Here is a 19,220-nt window from a genome sequence, read left to right on the forward strand (position 1 = left end):
AAAACAGAGTTAGAAGTACTCAGATCTGATTGAAGTGGAAGAGGGGTTCAGAGATCACAGCCTACCATCTTCTCTGAGGCATCTCCAAGAAACTTGGCGCTCTGTGAAGCAGCTCTAACCCCAAGATACCTGAACTGCAGAGCAAAAAAAGGGCCCAGCGAGATTAGGTAAGTTTCTCAAGGCCAAGCAGTAAACCCAGGTCTCCTGCATCCCAGGCCAACAGGCCTTTCCCTCCACTGGCTCCATCTTTCAGCGAAGCAAGACTGAAGCTTCTGACAACTGCCTGAGTTGGAGGACGTTTTTACACCGCACAGATGACTTCACATCTGCTCAACTGCTCAAATCCTTTATTGTTAAACCAAACTGACCATCCTCAGGCCTTTAGGACTGGTCGGGCCCTGGGATCCTCAGAGTGCATTCTGCTTGATCCGGACCTTCTTAGGCTTGATGTTCATGTGTTTCCACACTTCAGCTGTGGCACGGTCTGCTTTGGTGACCCCACTGAAGTCGAATGTGGTGATACGGGGCAGGGTGCACAGCACATATTGCCTGTGGGGAAGACTTGGGCTGGGGGCCAGTCCCCTACCACAACCTCCTTTCCCCTCCACCAGTTGCTGCTATCTCCCCTAACTACGAGGAATGGAGGCACTGAAGTATAGTTCGGGGGAGACAGAGCTTCCCCTGACTGATAGAAATGCCTGAAGGTCTCTACTCCCTTCCCTGTCCCAGTATGGCAGAATGATGGTGTTGGATTTCTTCTTTTCCCAACTCCTTTCCTTTTTTTTTTTTTTTCCCCCAACTCCTTTCCCTCTGGGGAGCCCAGCTTCAGGGGCAGGCAGGGCACTTACCTATACCCCTTCTCTTCCTCTATGGGGTTCCCATGGAGTGTCAGGCTCCGGAGCCTCGGGAGGACAGCCAGCTTGTTGACCTCTCCCAGCCGCTGGATGCTGTTGCCGTGGAGATAGAGTACACTGAGGTTGAAGAAAGTTGTCAGAACCTGTTGGGGAAGGAAACCAAAAGCCTGGATAGAAAGGGCCCTGGATCTGTGCTCAGGACTGACTTGTGGGCAAAGAAAGAAGAGTTTGGGAAACAATTTGCTTTCTAGTCTATGCCACCTTCCTGCAGCCATTCTGGATAACTCTGACCTTTTCATTTAATGTTGAGGATTCAGAGGTATCACATTGACACAGAGCTGTGATCTGAGGGGCAGGAGGTGTGGGCCTGAGGCCTAGCACAGCCGCTGACTTGCCAGGTGACTGGACTCGCCTGCTTCCCCCTGTAGGTGCCCCTACACTGAAGACCTTTTTAGCAGTGGTGACCTAAGATTCTTTCACAACAGGGGACAGGGATATAGAGCATCATGCTAGGTACATAAGAGAAGCTTTCAAAAATAGTAACTAAATTGAGATAACTACAACCAACCTGGCAAGTAGTCTCCAACTCATGCTCTTGCTGCTTTTCCTCTGACAAGAATCCAGGACAAGAAAGAGCCAGTTGTGTTTAGAGCTTAAAATTTGCGTCTGAGTTCATGGCAAATAAGTGCTGTACTTTACCTACCTCTTCCACAGAAGAACTCAGGACAAGAGCTGTTATTTTATTGCAGCCTGCCACGTGCCAGTTGGCTTTCGTAATTCTCATTTAAGCCCCACAAAACCTTTATTTTTTAAAAGATTTATTTATTCAGGAGAGACAGAGAGAGAGGTAGAAACCCAGGCAGAGGGAGAAGCAGGCTCCCTGTGGGGAGCCTGATGTGGGACTCAAACCCTGGACCCTGGGATCGTGACGTGAGTTGAAGGCAGATGCTCAACCTCTGAGCACCCAGGGGTCACTCCATAAAACCTTTATGATGCTGGCATATGCTCCCCATTTTTCAGACAGGGAGGCTGAGATTTGAAAGGTTATTTTGCCCCAAGTCACACAGTAAGAGATCTAGGATTTGAACCTACATCTGTCTGAGCCTACAGCCATGCCCTTTGCACAGCACTGTGCTGCCTCACTACTTATTTGATAATATGTGGGAAGTAGAGAGGCTGGAAGCTGGACAAGTGTCAGGCCCACCCTTGGACACTTGTGGACACTCAAGGCTGGGTACTCACAGGGTCAATGGAAGTCAGGTCGTTGAAGGACAGGTCGATCCAGGCCAGGTTCTCTGGATGCTCCAGAAGCAGTGAAACCACATGGTTGAAGTCTCTCAGGTCATTGAGGACATTGTTGTTCAGCCACAGGGACTGGGTCAGTGACTTCCCTGACTTTGAGTGCCTTAGTGGTCGTAGCCCTGACCGTGGCTCCTCGCTTGTCAGATCTGTGGGGACAAAGTGAGATGTGGGTTATCATCTTTGCTTTTCTGTCTTCAGGGTGGGAAGGGACAGAGCTGGGAGGATATATAGCCTAAGCTATAGCTGGAGGGGCTGCAGGACCATAGAGTCTCGTATGACTCTAACCACTGTAAATTCAGGACCCTGTCCCATAGGCCCCAGGAGTCTGAGTAAACTTGGACTAAGTTACTTAGTTCAAAGACTTACATCCCAAGTTCTTGGTTTGGGTCACCTGGTCTTCTCATGTCTGTCTCATTATTGGGTCCTCTATATACCACTCCTGTTGGGGGTGGGGGAGGCAAAATCACTCCCACTTTATGGAAACTAAGAACTAGAATTGTCAGGCTTGAACCAAGATGATGATAGCACAAAATCTAAGAGTATCCACTGGTAGAGCCTATAGCATTCACTTCAGTACAATAGCCTTTGATGTACTTTCTGCATTACTGCTGAGCAACTGTGTGTGTGCCAGATAGTGGATGTATAGTGGTAAACAAAATGAGAGATGGTCTGCGCCAAGCTCTGGATCAGTAACAGGGCAGGGATGAAGCAGATGTTTGTGCCTTGGAGGAGCTAACAGAAGCAGGATAAAAACAAACTAGCAATATGATAGCAATAGAATCATGAAGAAGGACTCCTAACTTAGTCTGGGAACTCAAGGAAGTTGAACCAGAGATGGAACTCAGTGGATTAGGAGACATTAACTAAGCAAAGGGTGGAAAGGACATTCTTGTAGCATGACACAAGCAGAGGCACAGAGGTGTGATGTATGTATGTGCTGCACGAGGGGGAGAGGCGAGAAGGAAAAACCGTAGGAGCCTTGAACGCCAGGCAGAGTATTTTGGACTTTATTCTGTAGGTGATGGGAAGCCACTGGAGGGTTTAGGCAAAGGAGATGATCCAGATCTTTCATTGCAGAAAGACCATTCTGAAGCTTTAGTGTGGAGATGGATTAAAGGGAGCGGGTGGGACTGGAAGATCAATGTGGCTCTTTTAGTCTCCAACCAAGAGATAAGAGGGAGAGAAAATCAGCCTGACTTCATGGCTGACTGGATGTAAGAGTGAAAGAATAATCAAGGGTGGTGCCCAGTTTCTTGTTTAGGGGACTGATAAGGAACTAGAAAAAGAGAAACCAAGATTGACAAGGTGAGGAGTTCAGGCTTGGCCTTGGTGTGTTCCTATAACCCAATATTAAGGTCTGAAGTTCAGGAGACGGACAAGGATCATTATCATAGAAGGTGTACAAGTCAGAGAAAATAGAGATTCCACGTGGAGATTGAGGGTAGAGAGGGACAAGGAGGAAGCGGAGTCTACTGAATAGTAATGAACAATGACAGAAGAACAGGGAGGGAGAACCACAAGAAGGTAATTTTAAAGATGCTCAGGAAGTCCATAGTTTATAGGAGTGAATTTCAGGAAGATAAGGACTGAAAAGTAATTTTGGCAACTCAAGCCCCTGCTGACCCTGAAATGACAAGGGCCTGGGGACAGAAGCTAGATTGGATGGAGTTCAAGAGTGAAGGTTAAGGAAATCTAAGCAGGTAGTGTAAACACCCCCCTCAGAAAGTTTGGCCAAGGAGGAGAGAGAATAGGGAAAACAGACGTTACAAACCATCTGTGTAGACCCCCACGCACTTTTTGACAAATGAGGTCCAGAGAGAGGATGGGCCCTGCCCCCACCAGTGACAGATCCAGAAGCAGATACCAGCTGTGGCTGAGGGGACTCTATTTTTCCACTTGCCCCTAAGCATCTCACTACTTGTCTAAAGCTGCTTCCGGAGAAGGAAGTATTTAGGATTTGCTGAACCTGGCCAGCTGTCCTTACTCCCCCTCAGCTCTTAGTGGACACTTCCTCGCTTCTATATCTACCCAAGTGTTAACTTCCTTTCCTTGGCTGCAGATCGGGCAGCATCCACCAGATGGCTCTCCACCTTAGTGCTGGAGTGAGCAGGAGCCACAGCAGGAGCCTGAGGTTTGGGGGGAGGCGGCAGGAGGGCATTGGAGCAGAGTACTCCAGCTAATGAATAAACTCCCAATCCTGCCCCCTGCCCCGCCAACATGTCCTGAGAATCCCCAATGAAATGACACAGCTGAATAAAAGTTAGGGTTAAAATAAACCCACGTAGAGATTAGCATCCAGCCTGATGAGGCAGCAGCTTAGGCAATGCTACTAAGCATGGGCGATCTCCAGCTCAGAAGTAGCCACTGGTGGGATTGTGTTGCCTAAAACGTGAGGCTCCCATTGGGGCTGCCATATTGAGGGTGGAAGAGGGTATCCCATTGTTACAGGTTTGTTTCCTTCAGATTCCATGAGGAATCTGCATTGCTTGAGGATGTGTTGAAGCTTGCTTGTTCAGGCCAGGGCAGGTCTGGAAAATGGGCCACAAATATCAGTGCCCACAGAACTGGGGAGAGTTTAGCCCCAGAAAGACCTGGGAAAAAGTGATCCTGTCTTCGTATCTCTGAAGGGTTGCCATGCAACTTTTCCATGTGTCCCTAGAAGGTGGGAGTTAGTTTCATAAGAACTTCCTTGCATTATCCCTCACCCCACAGTGGAAGGGGTTGGTAAATGTGTCTCGTAGGGGACTCCCTTAATGCTATAGGCTCATGAGCAGAAGTTAGAGGATAATGGGTTGGATGTAGTTTGAAGTCCCTGTCATTTCAGAATCTAATCCATCTATTGGTTACTTTAGCAAATGGTCTATCAAGTACCCCCAGACTCTTTCCAAAAGCTCTGGGGAAACTGGCTGGCCTTTAGGGACTTGGATATGCCTCTCCTTTCCCCCTCTTTATAAGACACAGCAAGGAGCACAATGTCTGGCACACATGTATACACAAGTGCTTGCTAAATAGTAGGCGCTCAGTAAATATTCAACTCCTGAATGAAGAACAGGGCATCTTTACAGACTACGGTTTGTGCTATGGAGTTATCTGTGGTTGTAGTAGATGGTTTCTCCCTTCATTTTGAGGGTTCCACAGAGGGCAAAGCTCCATCTCCCCGCTCAGAGCTGGGAATTCCCACGGTAGACAGGAGCCATAATTCCCTCATCTGTCATCTCAGCTTTCTTGTACAGGACCATTACAGCTAAAACCCCTGTGGAACATGGACAACATCAATCAGAAGTGATGCTGTGCCCAGTAAATAAAGATCATGGTAGGTAGGTGTGTGCTCCCGAGAGAACATGAGTTACCACTGTGGCTATTGCAAACCCAGTAGTATCCCAAACTCTAAGGCAGGTCTAATACCTCCTGGATAACTATTTGCCTTCTTCTTGAGCGTAAAACTAGCCATCAATTGCCTATGAGAGAAAATCAAAGCCAGATACTGGGTCTAGGATATGTGAGGACCAGCATGTGTTCTGTGAGAGCAGATGTACTGTGCATGTATAAGAAGTCAGATAGCAGAAGCCAGGGACAGAACTTCCTTGGGAAGAAACATACTCCTCTGAGAATATGACATTGCTAAGAGCCTCCCTTTGTCTTTTTCTGAAGAGTATTAGCCACTGATTTACAGACACTGAACAATAAAATGGGAATGAGCATGGGCAGTGCTGGAACCTGCAATAAGTGTGGGTGATGACAGAGTAAACTTGGATAGGACTGGAATAAATATATTTATCAATAATTTTTTTTATTAATAAATATTTAAACTGGAAACATGCCAGTTAATAACGAGACCCTACACATTTTACCAGTCATCAGAATAGGCTTGTGTCCTCAGAAGAGATAGGGTTCTGCCTCTGTTTTCATTCATTTCTTCCTCTCTTCAGGTAAAAACAGGATAATAAAACCATTGGCTGATAGACTGGTTTCACAGTTTTCTTCTACCTGACTTTACAGCTGTAGCCTGGATTGTTTTGAAGATGATCAGTTACCCCTTCCACTCCTACCACCTCCTTATTCCCTGTTCTTCCCAAAACAAAAAAAGAATCTGCAAGCATACAGGAAGACTCTCTTTAGGCTCTTAAAGACTGGTCTCTCCCTAGGGACCATACCCGGCCTGTTGCATGGTGAGTGGAGTGCAGTACTCTATGGGCTGACCTTGGATCCCGTGGATGCTTCGGAAGGAGTAGTCAAGAGGGGGCTCTTGCACCGAAGTGTTCATATAGTCCTGTTTGCTCATAGCTCAGGCCATCATTTGTCAGATGTAAGCATTGGCCCTGGGAGTCCGGGTTCAGCCTGAGGGGACAGAGAAGGACTGGTGTTCCAGGTACAAGGGGTACCTCCAGATTCCCCTTAGGTATCTCCAGAGCCCTGCACCCTTGCTTTCTACTCTCCACTACTTCAGGTTTGCCTGGCTGTATTTCTATTTTAAGATAGTAATCACCATTCCTTGCATTTGTAGAGCACTCCTACTTCTTAGAGCACCTTTATATGCCTTAGAGCTCATGGATAGTAGTAGCACCCATTTCTACTTTCCACACAAAGAAACTAAGACCCCCAAGGTGAAAGCACCTGCCCCAAGTTAAGCCAATGAGTCAGTGTGGACTGTAATCATAGCCTCCTAAATCCTACTCTGAGGCCCTTTGTGCTACTCCATAGTAGTTACCATGGAGGCTTTCTTGGTACCTACACTCCAGTGACATCAACTGGTCTATTCTATTGCTTAACAAACCCTTGAGGGCCTGCATTGGATCTGGTGTCTGACTGCCCTTTGCAGTCTGACCCAGCTGGGGATTTTGCTACCTTCTCTGCTCAGCTTGTCTGTCAGCCCCATTTCCTTTCCATCCAAGGACCCTACTTCTTGCCACATCTGAATGTAGTCATATGTATATAAGCACATACACATAAAACCAGAGTCTCCTTCACTCACCTGTTACCAATGCCTGAAACTCCACCATTAGGGATTCATTCCTTTGGGTTCAGTGATCATTCCCTGTTAAAATGGAAATACCCCCTAAGAGGGGTGAATACAATGTTAATAATTTACAATGTAGTGTGAACTGTCTTATCAGATCCTTTCCAGTTTGTTAGCTCAAGTAAAGGAGAGAAATTTTCAAGAGATGAGGAAAGCCATGAGAATACTACTCACCTGGGAAGAAAAAAGCTGAAAACATATTTTACCAAGGGGTTTTGTATGTGACACATACAAACAAGACACATAGACTGACAAGGACATGTCCTGGTTAACCTCCCCTTCCTCACTTCATCCACCGCCGTCACCTTCTTTGCTCACTACTTCACCTGCTTTCCAAAAGGATTTGAGGTAGTTTACAGTAAGATTCATAAAGCAGGATGATTTATAGAACGGAGCTGTCCAACTGAAATATAATGAACACTGCAAATGCAAGCCACACATATAATTTTTTCACGTATGCAATTTAAAATTTTCTAGTAGCCACACAAAGAAAAGTCAAAAGAAGGGTTAAAAGCTTAATATATTTTATTTAACCGAATATATTCAAAATAACATTCAACATATAATTGCTATTAATAACAGATACTTTACACATCCCAATTTGGACAAGGTGCCTGTCAAGTGTTCAACAGCTACAGGTGACTAGTGGCTACTGAGACTGGACAGGACAGATGATGTAGGAAATGGAAATATGAAAGAGAAAGATCAGAAGGCAGATTAAAGGAAGAGAAAGAGATGGAATTAGGAACTGGCCTATGTTATCTCCAAAATTCCTGGCATCCAAAGTAAAAAGGGAAACCTTAGGATATGCAGTTCTCGTCATTTGATTAAAAGAAGCAAACAGAAAAAAAAAAAAAAAACAGATTGTATGCAGAAAATGAAATCCACACATTTTCTTAAAATGAAATTCTCTTAAAAACCATGGACCTGATAGTTTATAATTGATCCTAAGCTAAATACAGTTCAAGTAAATTCCTTTTTGGGTGATTTAACAGGTATAGAGGAATGGAAAGTGAATGTCTTCCTCTCAAAAAGCAGCAGTCTCATCTGAGCTTTGAGGAAATGCTGCCCTAAGTCACTTCGCAGCTGAATTCTCTGTCAAATCGGGACTGACCTGGTGGGGCACAGACTGTTGAAGGAGACCTGCATCTCTTAGGTGTCAAATCTACAGACAGACAACAAAGAACAAAGGCTTTTCCAGAAATAGAGGAACTTGGCTTGTGTTCTCACCTAGATAGAGAAGCCCATTCCACCAGAGCACAAACAACAGCTTTTATATGTTGCAGTGAGATTAGATACTCTGAGTCCTGAGTTGGGACCCCAGAGTTCCACACTACTGGACAAGGATTTCATTATTTTTTATTTTTTAAAAAATATTTTATTTATTTATTCATGAGAGAGAGAGAGAGGCAGAGACACAGGCAGAGGGAGAAGCAGGCTTCATGCTGGGAGCCTGATGTGGGACTCCATCTCGGCTGGACATGGACTTTCGATTAAAATATTTAAGGGCAGAGTTTTACCCTTAGTTTCCTTGACCATCAGAGAACCTAACTCAGTGCAATTCCTAACTTCTGACTTTGTGTCACACCAGCTCCTGATGTTTTTTTCTGAGTTGGTATTAAAAATGGAGCCCCCAGTAGTTAGATAAATTTGCCAGCTGGAAAGGGTTATTATTATTCTCCGTTTAAATAGTAGCCCAGGCTGTGAGCTAGCACTGTCTTATTCATCATCTGACACAGAACCTGGCTTACAATAGGCACTCAAGAAATGTTTGTGGGAGGAATGAATGAGAAACGGCCAAATACAAGGATTTCTGTTTTGCTAGTGTTGATGGTAAGCTGCTCATTCTAACAATTGGCTCCCAGGTTCAGTTATTTCAGTCCACACCTCATTCACAGTAAGAAAATTCAATTCTGTAAACATTTATGGAGTGCCCATTGCCCTGTGCCTGACCAGAAGGAATGAAGCCAAGATAACAAATAATAGAACCGTGTCTGTCATGAGCACAGAAGTCTGCTAGGTTTCCATTGTGGCAAACCAGCCTGCATCCAGTTCTAAGAAATAGCTGCCTACTTAGTGAATATTCTCATGATTTCAATACTCAGGCCTAGTATACCCTCTCTGATGAAGCCCATCTTTCCAGATAAAATTGATCAATGTGTCCTGTAGCAGATTGATTGCCTTGATTATTCCTATTCATGGTCTCCCTTGTATCATCTCTTCTGCCCTAGAACTCTGTAGTTCTATCCATTCTGATGCTGAGCTCAGCCATGTGACTTGCTTTGGGCAATGGGACGTTGGTAAACCTGAAGCAAACAGAAAGTTTAAAGACAGGGCTTGCCCTCTTGCTCTTTGCTTGTGCCAAGAGAAAATGACTACCCTACTGGAGGGATGGGAGAGACATGTGCAGGCGAGCTATGTGCAGAGAGCTAGTGTTTCCAGTTGAGGCCATCCCAGCCTAGCCAATAGCCAGCCTACACCAAGTCAAGTTCAGGATAATTACAGGTGCCTGCAGATACATAAATGAGCCCAGCCATGACCAGAAGAAAGATGGCTGACTTATAGACTTGGAAGCAATAATGATTGTTTTAAGTCACTATGGTTTTGGATGGTTTATTACATTGCAATAGCTAACTGATACATGCCCCCACTGTACTTTGAACAAAATTTCATCACAGACCATTTCCTCATCTGTAAAATGGAGACAAACCTATCTTGAGAGTTATTGTATGTCTTGCAGTAGGTGCTAATATTAATACACTGAAGCAGCTGTATTCTCATACTCATTTCTTTTTTCTTTCCTTTTTTTTTTTTTTAAAGATTTATTTATTTGAGAGAGAGAGAGAGAAAGCACAAGTGAATGTGGGGAGGGGCAGAGGGAAAGAATATCAAGCAGAATCCCCATTGAGTGGGGAGGCTGACCCAGGTTTCAATCCCATGACCCCGAGATCATAACCTGAGCTGAAATCAAGAGTTGTTTGCTTTAACCAACTGAGCTACCAGGCACCTCCCACTCCTTTTTTAAAAGTAGGCTCCATGCCCAGTGTGGGGCTTGAACTCATGACCCTGAGATCAAGAACTGCATGCTCTACTGACTGAGCCAGCTAGGTGCCCCTGTACTCATTTCTTTTTTTTTTTTTTTTTAATTTATTTTTTATTGGTGTTCAATTTACTAACATACAGAATAACCCCCAGTGCCCGTCACCCATTCACTCCCACCCCCCGCCCTCCTCCCCTTCTACCACCCCTAGTTCGTTTCTCATTTCTTTATAAACTACTTCCTATTCTTTCCCTGTAAGCTTGAGGCCAGGGTCAGAAGTCAGACTTCTTTCTCTCTTCCCACCATTACTCTGCACTGAGCCTGGCAAAGAATGATCTTCACTAAAGGCTTGATGAACAAATGGATAATGGAAAAAAGAAGAAATGAATAGTGTCTTCAGGTGTCACCTGCTCTACCTGGCTGCTGCTGGGCAGATCTGGATTGCTTTGCTCACTTCAGTGGCTGTGTTTTTGGAGTCAGCCTTTTCCAGCTGCTGTTCTGCCTCATGACCAGTCAGATCCCAGTGCCTTCTTCATCTGTCCAAGCTGATTGACGAACAAAAAGTTTATAGGCATATTTGTCTTGTTTTGGAATTTTTCTTTTCCAAATTGGAAAGATGTTTTACTGTTTTTTTTTTTTTTTTTTAAATTATAAGAGTTAACACAATAGCTGAACAAAGTCAAACAACATAGTGGAATACATTAAATAGAAACTAAAAGTCTGAGTCTCTATCTCACCAAGAACAATCATGATTAACATTTGGGAATATAACCTCAGAAGGATATATACAAAATTGTGTATATCTTTAAATGAACACATAATGTCTTTGTAAATGTATTTTTAAAATTCTACTTTATATGGGGGAATCTCTGGGTGGCTCAGTGGTTTAGCACCTGCCTTCGGCCCAGGGCATGATCCTGGAGTCCTGGGATCCAGTCCCACGTCAGGCTCCCTGCATGGAGCCTGCTTCTCCCTCTGCCTGTGTCTCTGCCTCTCTCTCTCTCTCTGTCTCTCATGAATAAATAAAATCTTAAAAATAAATAAATAAATTCTACTTTATAACTGGGATAACTGACATGAAATATGGTTGCCATTGTAGTGTTAGCTAAGAATGTATTTTTAAAAATTTTTGTAGACTCTTTTAAAAAAATATTTTTAAAGATTATGTGACAGAATGAGTGAGGGTGGGGGCAGAAGGAGAGGGAGGAGATTCCCCAGTGAGCAGAGAGCCAGACACAGGGCTCAATCCCAGAACCCTGAGATTATGACCTAAACTGAAGGCAAATGCTTAACTGAGCCACTCAGGTGCCCCTACTCACCCTTTTTAAATAGAATTCATATGTATCCTACTTTATTTTTTAATTATTTTTAAAAGATTTTATTTATTTATTCATGAGATACACACAGAGAGAGAGGCAGAGACACAGGCAGAGGGAGAAGCAGGCTCCATGCAGGAAGCCGGATGCGGAACTCCATCCCGGGACCCAGGGATCATGCCCTGAGCCGAAGGCAGATGCTAAACCACTGAGCCACTCAGATGTCCCTGTACCCTACTTTACTTACTTACTTTAGCCAATCCAGGGTGGTAAAAATTTGTTTGCAGTTTTTGGAGATTACTAACAATTAGAATTTGATTTGTCGTTAGCTATCTCTTCCCTCTCTCAGGTAAGTAGCAACATGATGGCACAGGAAGCTTTGAGAAATAATCAGATGAGATCTAATAGGAGACTGAATGGCCTGGCCTAGAGAGGGCTTCTGTTTATGGGCTACAGGTGGAAGAAAAAGAATGTCACATGTCGGCCACATAATCTAGTGTATTCTGGGAGGTTATATTTTCAGATGCCACAAGGAAGCCCAAGATACAAACTAACTCATGCCCTGGGGCAGTTTACTCCTTGGAACAAATCTTAAGCTAGACAGGTTGTACACTCAAGCTAGTGACTTAGATTGAAATTGGTGACCTGGGGTCTAGTCCTAAATTGTCACTAATTTGGTGTGTGGCCTTGGGTAAGTCGCTTTCCTCTTTGGATTTCAGTGTTCCAATTTGTAAAATGGGGAGAAATATCCTTGACTCACAAAACTCCAAAGAGAGACTGAAGATGAAGGTGCTGGGTAAGGTGCCAAATGTAATCTGTCATGAAGACTGTAAAAGGAATCAAATGCTAACCATAGAGCTTTGAGAAGCAGACCACAGAGTTGTAGGGAGAAGAGGGAATTTAGGGACAGGACCCCAAATGAGTGTGTGTGGGCAGATGCTCCTGACTCTGAGGAAGAGGCTGTACCCTGGGACCTTGCTGCTTGTAAAGGAAAGAGACAGTGCAAGCCCCATACGTCTGCAGTGTGAAGGCCTGTGATTTAGTCTAATTTTACTCCCATGTCTTGAAGGGTCTCAGTTCATCAGAGGAAAACCCAACCATTTTCTGAGGGCGTTTCAGAATTCCCTCCGTCAGGGATTTGAGGCATCTGTATTAGGGGGGTCTCAGGTTTGTGATACGGATGTTCTTAAGCGCCCCCAGGTCTGTACGGGTATGTATCTCGTTGCCCTTCCCTCCCCTCCCTCGGTCTATTCCATATGGATGTTGTGTCTTGTTCGTTGTCAAAGGGGGGTAAGGGATGTGTGCGGGGGGGAGGGGTTCTCAGGTCCCCGAGAAAGAAAATTCCTTAATCTCTCTTAGAACGAATTTCCTGTGTTCCCGCCTGACTCACCCGCAGTTGTTTTCCCTCCAGCCTCGGCGTCCCACTACCTCAGGCTTACTCAGCGTCAACTCCATAGTAACTACCTCGACCCGGCGACCCGCCGTAAGCGCTGCCGCGATACCTACCGGGAGCTGTAGTTCGCCAGGGGCGGGGCTCCAAAGCCGCGGGACGTGCTGGGGCTTGTAGTTTTCTTTGCTCTCAAGTCCAGGCCGGGGTCCGGAAATAGTGACACCCCCTTCTCTCTTCCCAGTGGTCCTCACACTTCCTTTTCCCGGGTCCTCAAGCGTGCCCTTGCGTGAAACTCCAGCCGACTGGGGCCAATCAGAGGGTGGCGCGAGGGGGCGGGGCCATGGTTTAAACTAATTGTGCGCTCACAGCGCTGGCGCGAGCCCGCGGCAAAAACGATCCCGTGGAAGCGTGAGGCGGAGCGGGAGCGCGCGGCCAGGTAACCGGCGCGGGCCCGCGGCTGGCGTTCGGTCTGGGCACCCGCAGGGATGCCCGGGCCTAAAGGGGGTGCTGGAGAGGCGGGTGCGAGCGGAAGGCCTCCTTCATAACCTACTCTGACTGGGGAGAATCTATTGGGGGTAAGGTTTGTGAGGAGGGGGGCATGTCCGGGGGGAGGTGCCGGCGTGCCTGAGGGGGGAGGGTCTGTTTGGGGGCGTGTCGGTGGAATTCTGTCTACGACCGGGGGGGGGGGGGGGGGGTGGTGGTGCGAGTAGTGCGTGTTCCTGAAAGGCTTGTGACCCAGAGGTCCCAGGGCAGTCTCCGCCTATTATTGTTAACAATAGTAGTAGTAATACTAGTAGTAAACATTTTCCGAGCACCGACTACGTTTCAGACACTCCCTTTACGTGGATCGTTTAAAAATATATTCCTGATTGTCCTATTATCCTTTATTACAGACGGGGAAGCGGAAGTATTTTATAATGCTTACTTGGCCAGGATTACATAGCTAGTGCATGGTTGTCTTCAATAAGGAGTAGAGGGTAAGGGGCTATGTGGGGGTGCGCCTCGTCTTGGACGAGACACCTATTTTGAGCCTCACGTCTCATACATAAACAACGAACTTAACCTGCCTTACCTTATTTCTTGGGGTTGTTCTGAGGGTCAAATCAGGTAAGTTGTTTCATGGAAGCATCTTGAAATGCACAAATCTGTGACTGTAAGTGACTTTGTGAAGGTTGTGGGTGGGAAAGAGCCTAACTGGCTTGATGCTGCCTCTTCTGGGTGCCCTCTCTTGCTTACCCGGCCCGCCCGGAAGTGCTTCTCACTTGGTATTGGAAGAGTGTCTGCATGTCTGTCCTTCTAGGTGGAGACAGTGTCTTTTGTCCCCGTATCCTGATGCCTAGGCAGGTGTGAGTGAAGCCTGCCTTGGCCATTAACATACACTTTGAAATGAGCTTTAATGTTCCGAAAGGAAATAAATAGCCTGGCCTTCCCATCTTCATTTAGTGGCTTTTGAACCTCTGTATGCTATCTTTTTGCCTGGAATGGCACTGCCTTCTAAAAATGTGATATTTACTTGCTTTAATCCATGTTTCCCTCTCTTGGTTTGTTGCCTGGTCCTGTATTCCCAAAGTTCTGGAATGACAAGTGCGGTACTTTGTGGTGGTCAGAAACCTTGGTGGTAAAGGAATTGGGTTACCTTGTGGAGATCTTTACTGCTATGAACATTTGGAAATCCAGAGGGAATATTCTTTCCATCAGTAGGGATGCATGTATGTGTTCCCTCCCTCTCTGTTCCTGTATGGTTCTCCTGTAGAAGAAGAAGCACATACTCCTCTGTAAAAGCTTCCAAAGTACTCTTTTCTTGGCCTAAGTTCAAGTAAATGACTAATTGTAATGCCTGGTTCTTTTTTTTTTTTTTTTTAAGATTTTATTTATTTATGAGAGAGAGACGCAGAGACACAGGCAGAGGGAGAAGCAGGCTCCATGCAGGGAGCCTGACGTGGGACTCGATCCTAGGTCTCCAGGATCACAGCCTGGGCTGAAGGCGGCGCTAAACCGCTGAGCCACCCGGCTGCCCTGTACTGCCTGATTCTTCATCTAATGCCAAAACTATACTCCCCCAAAGCTAGAAGATCTTACCTGAAAGCTCATATGAAAAACACTTCTATTTAGAATGTTCTTTTTTATTTATGGAATATTAAAGTGAGAAGAATGCCTTGAGTAGTACTTGAGTTCTAGAACTGTTAGGATGAGGGAAAGCCCTGCCACAGGTGGCTAAACAGAGCTGGTCTGAGAATGTTTTGACAGCTGTGTCTAATAACACCCTATGGTCATTAAGTGTGTTGGGGGTCATTTATTTCAGCCTCTTACTCAGTGTTATGCTAAACATATCAAAAGGTGTTGTCTGAATTCAAAAATCAAAATGAGCACTTACAATGATGAGACCACTCCCCCAAACAGCCTATTCAATATCGAACAATCCTAAGTAGCAATAATTGTTATTGTGATAGTATTGTTTTGTGCGGTCAGTGGTTACTTCATTTTACCCTTATATGCCGTTTTTTTTCACCATTCTTTCTTGAATTTTATTCCTTTCGTATTAGACAAATATATCCTTCAGATGTTTTCTTCAGTGAGGGTCAGTTGGTGGTAAACACTCTTTGTGGAAACATCTTTATTGCCTCTTCAGTCTTGACAGTTTAGCTGGGTACTGGGCTTCCATTATTTTCGCTCAGCATTTCGAAAATGTTATTTTACTGAAATTTTGCGTTTTTGTTGTTACTTTTGAGAACTGTGTTCACAGTTTAACTATCATGTTGTTGTAGGTAACCTGCTTTTTTCCTTTGGTTTAAAGATCTTGTTTGTGTTTTGCAGTTTCATTACATGGTGTGGATTTAATTGTGTCCTACTGGGGGCTTACAGTGATTGCTCAATCTGAATTTTCATACCTTGCATGACTTTTTTTTGTTTTTTTAAATATTTTATTTTATTTATTTTTTTTTAATTTTTATTTATTTATGATAGTCACAGAGAGAGAGAGAGAGAGAGGCAGAGACACAGGCCGACTGAGAAGCAGGCTCCATGCAGGGAGCCTGATGTGGGACTCGATCCCAGGTCTCTAGGATCCTGGGTCTCTAGGATCACGCCCTGGGCTGAAGGCGGCGCTAAACTGCTGAGCCACGCAGGCTGCCCTTCTTTCATGACTTTTGTAAAAAATTCACTCATTCCCTTTTTAAATAGTGCTTCTCCCAGATCCCATATTTAACTTATGTTGGACTTTTTTATTCTGTCCTCTACATCTCTTATCTTTCATGATTTCTGTCTCTGTTACCTCTGGGTAATTTCTTTAAATCCATCTCCTAGGATACTAACTTACTCCAGCTAGAACTTTTTTGTGTGTGTTTTTTTTTTTCTTTTTTTTTTTTTACTTTTTATTTTTTTAATTTTTAATTTATTTATGATAGTCTCACAGAGAGAGAGAGAGAGGCAGAGACACAGGCAGAGGGAGAAGCAGGCTCCATGCACCGGGAGCCCGACGTGGGATTCGATCCAGGGTCTCCAGGATCGCGCCCTGGGCCAAAGGCAGGCGCCAAACCACTGCGCCACCCAGGGATCCCTTTTTTTTGTGTGTTTTTTAAAGGGAGGGAGAGAGAGAGAAAGAATCTTAAGCAGGCTCCACGCCCAGTGAGAAGCCTGATGCAGAGCTCAATCTCATGATTCTGAGATCATGACCTGAGCTGAAATCAAGAGTTGGATGTTTAACTGCCTGAGCCACCCAGGCGCCCCCTGATTTACTTTTTGAGTTCTTTTTTTTTTTTTTTTTAATTAAAAAATTTTTTTAAGTAGGCTCCATGCCCAGCTTGGAGCTGAACACGGAGATTGAACTCACACCCCTGAGATCAAGACCTGAGCTGAGATCAAGAGTAGGTTCTCAATTGACTGAGCCACCTAGGTGTCCTGAGTTCTTATTTCCATTAGGTTTTTCGTTTTTAGAAGTACTCTTTGGTTCATTTTCAAATCTGCGTCTTTGTTTTCCATGGTATCATTTTTGTCTCATGTTTTCAATTTATATAATAATTAAACTTGTAGTCTCTATCATGCAGAATTTTCTGAAGTTTTTAGGAGTATAATCCTGCCATTTGTTTTAACTGACTCTTGCCTATGATGAATTGTGTCTTCAAGTATTTAGTAGTTTTGGATTGTAAGCTCATATTCAAAAGATCATCATCTATGGTAGACTTATATAGCTTGGGTTGAGGTCAGTTCTCCAAGAACAGTTCTTTTTTTTTTCCAGTTTTCTTTTAAGTAAACTTTCTTTGAAATAATTTATGTAAACTATTTAAGTAAAAAGTGTTTTGATAGATGTATACACCTATAAAAAGTTGCCACAATCAAAATATAGAGCACTCTCAAAAGTTTCTGTATGCTTCTTTATTTTTTTTTTTTTTTTTTTTTTTTTTTTTTTTTTAATTTTTTTTTTTTTTTTTTTGTATGCTTCTTTACAGTTCGTGTTTCCCTTCACCTTGGCTCAGGAACTATTGTAGATGAATTTGCGTTTTCTAAAATTTCACGTAAGTCAGATCATAGAGTGTGTATTCTTAGGCCTAGTTTCTTTCACATAGCATAATGCATTGTGAGATTTATCCATTTAGTTGCATATATCAGTAATTTGTTGCTTTCTGTTATGTAATATTCTGTTGTATGATTATATCATGTAATGTTTATTATTCAGTGTTAGTGGACATTTGGTTTGTTTCCAGTTTTTGGCTTTTATGAATAAAATTGCTATGAGCATTCATGTACAAATCTTTGAGCGTTTGTGTAATTTCCTTTATTTTCAGAGTGGATTGGCTAAGTTGTATGGCAGTTGCATGTTTAACTTTTTAAGAAATTACCAGTTTTCCAAAGTGGTGGTACCATTTTGGCAATATGTGAGAGTTCCATTTGCTTCATATTCTTTTTTTAAAAAAGAAATTATTTATTTATTTATTTATTTATTTATTTATTTATTTATTTATTTATTTATTTATTGGGGGGGGCTTGGTGGAGGGAAGGGGCAAAGGGAGAGGGGAAAAAGAATCTCTAGCATCTCCTGGAGTGCAGGGCTCCATCTCATGACCCTGAGATCATGACCTGTGCCAAAATCAAGAGTCAGATGCTTAACAGACTGAGCCATCCAGATGCCTCTTGCTTCATATTCTTACCAATCCTTGGTATTGTTGGCCTTTTTTAATATTAGCCATTCTCATGGAGGTATAATATTATCTCATCATGGTTTTAATTTGCATTTTCCTGATGACTGATGATGTTGAGCATCTTTTCACATATTAACTGACCATTCATATATCTCCTGGAGAACTTTGTGTTTGCTTATATTGAGCACTCAAGGCTATTCCCAACCTGGGACCAAAACATATGCAAGTTATCTCTACTCACAGATTTCCAGGTCACAAGCTTAGGCCACAAAACAACTATGGTTTTGAGTTACTAGGAGAGTTTTTCCTCCTACTTCACTAGGTGAACAAGATAAGCTTCCTTATTTCCCTGTGGACAGATTTTTTTCTTTTCCTGATCTTTTTATTGACTGTCTCAGCCTTTATACAAGGATCTCAGTTGCTCTTTGTAGGCCCAAAATCTGTCTCCTGGACAAGGAGGAGGTTATAAATTCTTTATGTAGCTGGGACAGCTATGCTGTCAGGTCACACTGTTCCTGGGATTTCCCTTACTTTCTTGTGAGCTCAGTTTACCTATGTATCAGTCAGGATCCAATCAGGAAAGTAGAAACCACACATAAGTATTTTAAGAGTGAACTCAATAAATGGAATTAGTTTAAATCCTTGTTGAGGGCTAAATGCGCAAAATGGGAATCTTAAAGTAATTTTGATGTAATAACTGCATTAAACAGCTACCTCATCTAGGACTGAAAAACAAAGGGAGGAACAGTTGGAGTTATCAGAGCCTAAGAAGTCTGGAGGGATCTGGAGGAACTATGCCCTGATTCTCTGAGGAGAGGGTGTTGCCTGGTGCTGCTGGTTTCTCAGGTGCTCCCAGGAAGGGCCTGGAGGAGCCAGGTTTGGTTGAACTCTGCTCGGCACCTGGTGCTGGTGCCTCTCAGGGAGTGCAATGAGGCTGGTTCTGGCAGTTTAGAAAGAAGTGGGAAGGAACCAACTGCTGTGGTCAAGAAGGAGCAAGCCATAGGAAAGAGGAAGTTCCTGCCTTCCATTTTCCCTTTAGCACCTCCTGTTGACAGATCCTAACAGGGAGCTGGCTGGTAAAGGTGAAATGGGGTTGGCGGAGTCCAAGCCCCAATGTCACAGAGCCGGGTAAAACAGGGCAGGTGTGGAGCTGACAGACAATAAAT

General features: G+C 44.0%; 2 protein-coding genes across 13 annotated transcripts in view; one reads left to right on the plus strand and one right to left on the minus strand.

The window, feature by feature from the left end:
• Nucleotides 1-330: 330 nt before the first annotated feature.
• On the minus strand, nucleotides 331-13,240 carry LRRC51 (leucine rich repeat containing 51). Of its 11 annotated transcripts, none has more exons than XM_049098933.1 (7): nucleotides 13,036-13,238; nucleotides 10,630-10,758; nucleotides 7,129-7,212; nucleotides 6,357-6,494; nucleotides 2,097-2,302; nucleotides 849-997; nucleotides 331-549 (listed from the first exon to the last, which is right to left on the minus strand). In XM_049098933.1, the coding sequence occupies exons 4-7, from the start codon at nucleotides 6,436-6,438 to the stop codon at nucleotides 408-410; spliced, it is 579 nt and encodes a 192-aa protein (XP_048954890.1). In that variant the 5' UTR covers nucleotides 6,439-6,494; nucleotides 7,129-7,212; nucleotides 10,630-10,758; nucleotides 13,036-13,238; the 3' UTR covers nucleotides 331-407. The 11 variants fall into 11 exon arrangements, with proteins under 11 accessions (XP_048954890.1, XP_048954893.1, XP_048954891.1 ...); XM_049098936.1 differs by having other exon boundaries at nucleotides 10,621-10,758; XM_049098934.1 differs by having other exon boundaries at nucleotides 12,920-13,044.
• Nucleotides 13,241-13,275: 35 nt separating this feature from the next.
• Nucleotides 13,276-19,220, plus strand: part of NUMA1 (nuclear mitotic apparatus protein 1) — a 75,577-nt gene continuing 69,632 nt past the window's right edge. Inside the window, exon 1 of one of the 2 annotated variants that reach the window (XM_035703972.2) lies at nucleotides 13,276-13,355. The gene's annotated coding sequence lies outside the window, so the exon portion shown is untranslated. Of the gene's footprint in view, nucleotides 13,495-19,220 lie in introns of both variants that reach the window. The other variant, XM_035703973.2, reaches the window with a different exon arrangement.

Source organism: Canis lupus, chromosome 21 (genome assembly GCF_003254725.2).
Source record: "Canis lupus dingo isolate Sandy chromosome 21, ASM325472v2, whole genome shotgun sequence".
In the NCBI taxonomy this organism is placed as follows: Eukaryota; Metazoa; Chordata; class Mammalia; order Carnivora; family Canidae; genus Canis; species Canis lupus.

Excerpts from the sequence above, each read along its gene's own strand:
- LRRC51 (XM_049098933.1), bottom strand. The coding sequence starts at position 6,438 with ATGAGCAAACAGGACTATATGAACACTTCGGTGCAAGAGCCCCCTCTT. Across the intron at positions 2,303-6,356 it reads AAGCATCCACGGGATCCAAG|ATCTGACAAGCGAGGAGCCA; the intron begins GTCAGCCCATAG and ends TTGTCCCCACAG. Across the intron at positions 998-2,096 it reads ACCTGACTTCCATTGACCCT|GTTCTGACAACTTTCTTCAA; the intron begins GTGAGTACCCAG and ends CTTCCCCAACAG.